This window comes from Cyprinodon variegatus, unplaced genomic scaffold, assembly GCF_000732505.1.
Source record: "Cyprinodon variegatus isolate N-32 unplaced genomic scaffold, C_variegatus-1.0 Scaffold502, whole genome shotgun sequence".
Classification (NCBI taxonomy): domain Eukaryota; kingdom Metazoa; phylum Chordata; class Actinopteri; order Cyprinodontiformes; family Cyprinodontidae; genus Cyprinodon; species Cyprinodon variegatus.
This window is the reverse complement of record NW_015150955.1, coordinates 581801-587979: the sequence shown is the minus strand read 5'-3', so window position 1 is coordinate 587979 and position 6179 is coordinate 581801. Positions and strand designations below refer to the sequence as shown.

The following is a 6179-nucleotide window of genomic DNA, read 5'->3' as shown; positions in this document are numbered from 1 at the left end:
CATGTAGAACCTCTAGTGATAGGGTGAGGTCATCTATGATGTAAGCAGGTACATGTAGAACCTCTAGTGATAGGGTGAGGTCATCTATGATGTGAGGAGGTAGATGTAGACCCTCTAGTGATAGGATGTGACCACCTTTGGTATAAAAAGGTAGATATAAACCCATTAGTCTATGTTTGGTTTAGTGATAGAGGTGGTTGGTTTTGCTATCAAAAGGTAAAGTCTAGTTCCGTAAACTTTTATGAAATGACTATGACCTGGACGACTGAGAATCTTCATCAGCATATATATATATATATATATCAACTTTCTGAGATGCTTTATCTCAAGCAGTGTCATTAGGGGTGCTGGTGCCTATCTCCAGCTGCCTACGGGCGAGAGGCAGATTAATATTTATCAGTAATATCCATCCATCCATTTTCTGACACCCTGCGGGGTCACGAGGGGTGTTGGTGTGAGGGGTGCTGTCGAGAGGCGGGGTACACCCTGGACAGGTTGCCAGTCCATCGCAGGGCAACAAAGAGACAAACAACAAGAAGAGAAGCCAATTAACCTAACAGTCATGTTTGTGGACTGTGGGAGGAAGCAGGAGTGCCCGGAGAGAACACACGCATGCTCAGGGAGAACATGCAAACTCCATGCAGAAAGACCCGCAACCTGTCAGAAACCTGAATGACTCCGCTGACACTCTACTACAGAGAGAAGCACATGAGTTTCTCTCTGTATAGACGGTGCAGTTTGGGTGGAGGAAGGGGAGGGGGCGGGGGAGGAGGGAGAGGAGGAGGAGGAAGAAAATGATTATGAAGAAGTTAGTGGGAAGCGCTCAGCAATTACAGTCAGTGTGAGCTGCTCAGTCAGTGAGCGCTGTGACCGAGCAGAGGCTCCCATCTTCACCCAGAAACCTTTCGGATTGTTTTCGTTTTCGTTGCATGTCAGGAGCGAAACGGGAGGAAACTTTCTGAATGGAGAAGCACAAAGGTAGGCGGAGGGCTTGGAGCTTTAAGTTTGTATGTGTGATGAGCTTTAGAGTTGAGGACAACATTTTCTCATGAACTGTGAAGTGGCTGCACTGGACTGTGTGCGGGGCTCCGGTGGTGGGAATAACAAAAACAACATGGGGTTTATTATTTTAAGTGCATTCGAGTTAAAACAAACCAAACGAATTTTACAAAATGTCAAATCTGCACGTGAGAGCATTTGCAGGTGTTTATATATATATATATATATATATATATTTGTATAACTTTTTCAGAACATCTGGATACTTGTTTCTGTTTCATTAAATTAGTCCAGGTTATTTTTTAATTTAGAGATGGAAATATAATTTGCCATTTTTAGCAGAAGGAAAATAAATTACCCTAACTGATTACAACTTAATGATTTTTGATAGTATGCCAGTAACTTAGATTTCCCATTGACTCACAAATTTTCTTTAGTTTTGAAAATATCTAAACATATTTATTAATAAGGGTTTTTATAGAATACTGCTGTTTTTGTCCAGCTAGTAGGAGTAGGAGTCCCTTTATAACAAGCCTAGAAATCCCACAAAACTACACTCTTTGATGCATAAGTCTATAGCTAGACCTATTCAGACTTAGTGTCATCCTCCTAAACTCGTACATTCACTACTGACTTTAATTTGCACCAATCAAATTGAAGAAGCATTTGAGTTAGAGTAATTAATCTGTTTAGCTCTCGTTAATTGGCTGATTGAAGCCTTAATAGCTGCTACAATAACAACAAAATCCTATAGGCAAGATGCTTTGGTTGACTTGGTTCAATAGCAAAACCCCACTTACTATTATCTGAATATACTAGATTAATAGTGGCACCAATTGTGCTTGAAATAGTTCAAAAGTATAAATTGTATACATTATACTAGCTCACAAAATTAAGGGCCACTAATAAACTGGTTTGTAACAAAAATCTCACTATTTGGTATGAGATTAGCACTTTAACCTCTAGTATGTGACAAAACATGACCTTAGTAGGCAATATCAATTAAAAGTTATTGATTTTTTTGTTTTTTATCTAGTACACCTAAACATTGACTTAGCGTGGGAAGATGTGGGACTAGTATATCATAAACAAGAGTTTGTAGGACAAAATCACAGCTCAACGAAGATCAACGATGTATAGTGTATACACAAATTGTTTGCCATACTGCTTCACTTCATATCTTTGTTTTCCTTGGAGTACATTATGCATCTCAGATGGGTTTGCAAAATAGCTTATATTGTGGCCACTGATAAATTCCAAAAGCCCTAACGTCCATTCTCACTACATTCCTTAAATTCCTGTGGCTATTTGTTCATTAGGATAAGCAGTGGGAATCTAATACTTCCCTGTTAATGTTTGAGTTGGGTTTGCTCAAATTACATTTGTACTTTAGTACATTAGTGTATTTATAAGTATGTCTATATATAGAAAACCAATTAATATCCTTTGCATACATTTTGTAAGTTTAAATTGTAGGGATCCAGTGTGGATCCCCTGCTTGTTCTGGTCCACATGCACAGCAGAAGCAACTTCCTAAGGATGGGAACAATACACACCAGTCAAACTGAGAGTGGGTCAGCAAAGTTTTCAAGAAAACAGTCTTTCTGCCACATTCCTGCTCACCAGCTGACCGCAGCTCAGCCTGTTTACTCCCACTTTCTCTCAGAATAAAATGTTCATGTTAGAAGAACCCAAGGTCAGGGATGTTCTTTGTATGTATTCCTATATGAGGATTTTTAATTATCCATTTCCTTGGCGTTGGCTATTAATACGTTGATCAAATTGAGTAAAACAACAGTTTTTTTTTCTTTCTTGATGAAGTACGAGTTTCTAAGAAGAATTATATTCATGAAACAAGTGTAATGTAGTGACATAAACAACAGCAAAGAAGCACCAGCAGTTTAGCTATCTTCTATTTTCCATCCAATCTGAGAAAATGCATTGATCAGCAGAAACTGATGCAGATAATAACATGTTAAGCATGGCACACAACAGGTTTTATTGCATTTAAAGGATTTTATGCATTTACACACTTACAGCTTAGCCAGATTTAGGTTACCGTAGTTCTTCACTCATACCTTACATATGATGCTCAGATGAACACTGCAAACTTTCACCACAACCTGTCTGGAACCCAACCTTGAAAATCCTAAATTAGACAAAAAATATGATCTCGATGTATCGATTAGTATAATAAAGATCAAAGATATATTTCGGGGACGTTGTCGCTCTGTTCTTTATATTTTTTCTATTTTCTGCGCTATGACCTGAAAGGGGATTGAAATTACCAACTTTTAAAGTTTTAATAATGTCATCATTAGCTTGGTGGAAAGTATTAATAAAGACAGGGCAATGATTGTGTCTGTCATCCTGAGGAGCAGAATAATTGCTGTAAGGGGGGCTTTAAATCATTCTTCTGTTCTCAGCTAATACTGTCTCCTAAATACCACACGCTTTCATCATCACCTTGCATTAGAATACATATTTTAATCAAAACAGGTTCAACCAATATTGTGGTAGTTCTTGATCGGGGTCTAAATGTAGGTCACAACATAAAAAAATGAGGGTGCTTTCACATCATTCATTTCACCTTTTTTTTATTTTTTTTTTTTAAATAGACCATACTTGGTCTTGTTAGGTCTTAATTTAGGTGTGGTGAAAACAAGCAAGCTTCGGGCAGCTTTAGAGGCAGTGTTTTGGTTTACTTGCAAGTAAACCCTGCAGCAGTTTGCAGAAAGCAAATTGACTGTCTAGTTAAACCGAAAAAGAAAACCTGTTTCTATATGTATGTGCAGAGGTGTAGCACCAAACTCTGGGGCCTGTCATTTGACCTCTATTCGTGCCAGTGCATGGGGAAATGTATTTAAAATGAAAAAGCATATTTAGGGTTTTGAGCTACAATCAGTTCAGATTGTTTTAATGAGTTTTATATATTCAAGACTAAGACTAATTGAGGGTGAGGGTAAAGACCAAGATCAAAATCCTACAACCTATGTCATAATAAAACGTAAACAGAATCAAAGTCCTTCTCAATTTAATCTGGAAGATCCACATCACCATAAACACTACAAGAAAATAGACACCCAGAGCTGAAAAAAAATTTAATTTCCATATTTAATACTTCTTCTAGTTTTCAATTGTCTTTTTTATTGAAATATTGATCAATTTGAGCCAAAAACTTAAATTTTCTTTTACTAATTGCTTTACTTGCTAAATCAAAGAAAGTAAACTGTAGCTCACTTTACAAACATAAATTATGGCTAAAGGAAAAGGCAAAAATTAAACAGAAAAAGTTTGTCTTCATCACATGGCCATAAAGTAAAAATATGCAACCAAAATAACATATTTTAAGTAAAAATATAATATTATTAATTTACTTTGGAGAAAGATCATTTTATTATTTAATGCATTTGATTTACCATCTGAAACCTAAAGGTTAGAAGGAGCTTTGCAGCAATTATTTGTTTACCATCCGTGGATTACCAGGCAGTTTGTGTGTTAGCAGGTCCTGACATTTAAGTTTTGGTCGAGCAAAAGGAGCAAAAGGAGAATATAACAGTTTCGTCAGAGGAGTGACTCAGGTTACAAGGACTGCACCTGGGAGTCATGGACTCTTAAGAAAGAATGGGTGTGTTATAGCTGACGTAAGGAATGGACTGTGCTAGTTTGGCAGCTGTAAGCAGCAATGACGCAATACACTTGACACTGAGATCTACAGGAATTTAATGAAAGACATAACTGTACAGTGAAACTTGGCGGAACCCATCAGTGACGAGGAAATCTTAAGTAGCTTAATGTTTGCATCTGGCACCTGTTATTTTATGGTAATGAGTTAAGCACCATGTAGTGTTGCAAGATTTAAAAATGCATTATTCTTTATTGCTAAAATATTCCCTTTGCATTGTGGCAGTTTCTATTTCTTTCATATGATAAAGGTAAAAAGAATCAGCTGCATTGAATACAAAGGCCTTAATGTTTGTAGGCATGGGGGAGCAGCTATATTGCTCACCTATGCATTTTAGCGCTGTGGCAACTATCTGGAGATGTTTCAGTTATAAGATATGCATTTAGTTTAATTTGAGCTAGTTACATTTTATGCTGCAAATGAATGACACTTGTTATTTCAAGGCAATGTTAAAAATAGCTATTTTATTTATATGCAGAAGTAATCAAATTAATCTATTCCTATGGAAATTTTCACTCCCAATTACATGCATTCAGAATTAACAATATAATTATACAATGTGGTCAAATCCTTTATATTTTACAATATAACCAAAGTTTTCCCTCTAAGAAAGGCCACTTATTCATCCACCTCATTGAATTTGGGTCTTAGTTAGGCTTGGGAACCAAAACACTTCAGTTAAGATGCATGTTTCTGTTTTTTTTTTTTTTTGTGCTTTTTTTATTTAAGGCTTGAAGTTGTATATTCAGCTTACACTGTCTATTTGGTTTTACCGAGGAACAGTTAACACTCCTGTCTGCTGCCTTCTGTTCAGAATCATTTTGTGGGGAACTAATTGAAATTTGATTGTCCCCCTCAGAGGACTGACGTGTACCACAAAAGTTTGCAACTTTGCAATTCAGTTGGCAAAGAAAAGACACTGAATAGTTTATCCTGGTTCCAGGATAAACTGTCAATTATGTGCATAAATTTTATTGCGTAATATGTGCTTTTTAATATTAAGAAACTCCAATTGCAAAACATTTTTTGAGAATAATAATAATTCCAATTGTATGTGGAGATCCCTTAGCTAGCTTTGGTCAGTCACTTTAATGTTAAGATGATATGGTGTTCCCTGTTGACCCCTCAGGCCTGTAGGCTACTGGTATAAGCCAAAGTCTGGTGGAAAGTGGAGGCTGAGCTATTGAACACTAGTCTTTCCAAGCATCTCATTGGGAGCAGAGGATTTTGGTAGTTGATATAATAAAAGCAGAAATCTCCTGTTAAATTAGGGGTCTTTTTTTATTCTACAGTTTGGGGTTTAGACAAAGGAATCTGCCTGGGGGAGTGGCAGCCGAGTGGTTAGGACATAGAGCTTGGAATACTGAGGTTCTGAGTTCGAGCCCCACTCCCACAGACTGCTAACCTGACTCCGCCAGATGGATTTGCTCCGCATGTCCATCTGGAAACCTTCCGTTGAAGTAATTTTTGGAAGGGGCGAAAATACTGGTTAGCT

At 37.1% G+C, this 6179-nt stretch overlaps 1 protein-coding gene across 1 annotated transcript in view; it reads left to right on the top strand.

Annotated features, from left to right (window-relative positions):
* The first annotated feature begins 780 nt into the window (after positions 1-780).
* The window catches only part of afap1l2 (actin filament associated protein 1 like 2), a 66413-nt gene continuing 61014 nt past the window's right edge, over positions 781-6179 (top strand). The window contains exon 1 of the mRNA XM_015390515.1: positions 781-978. Coding sequence (XP_015246001.1) covers positions 963-978 — 16 coding nt within the window. The 5' untranslated portion in view covers positions 781-962. The remainder of the gene's footprint in view (positions 979-6179) is intronic.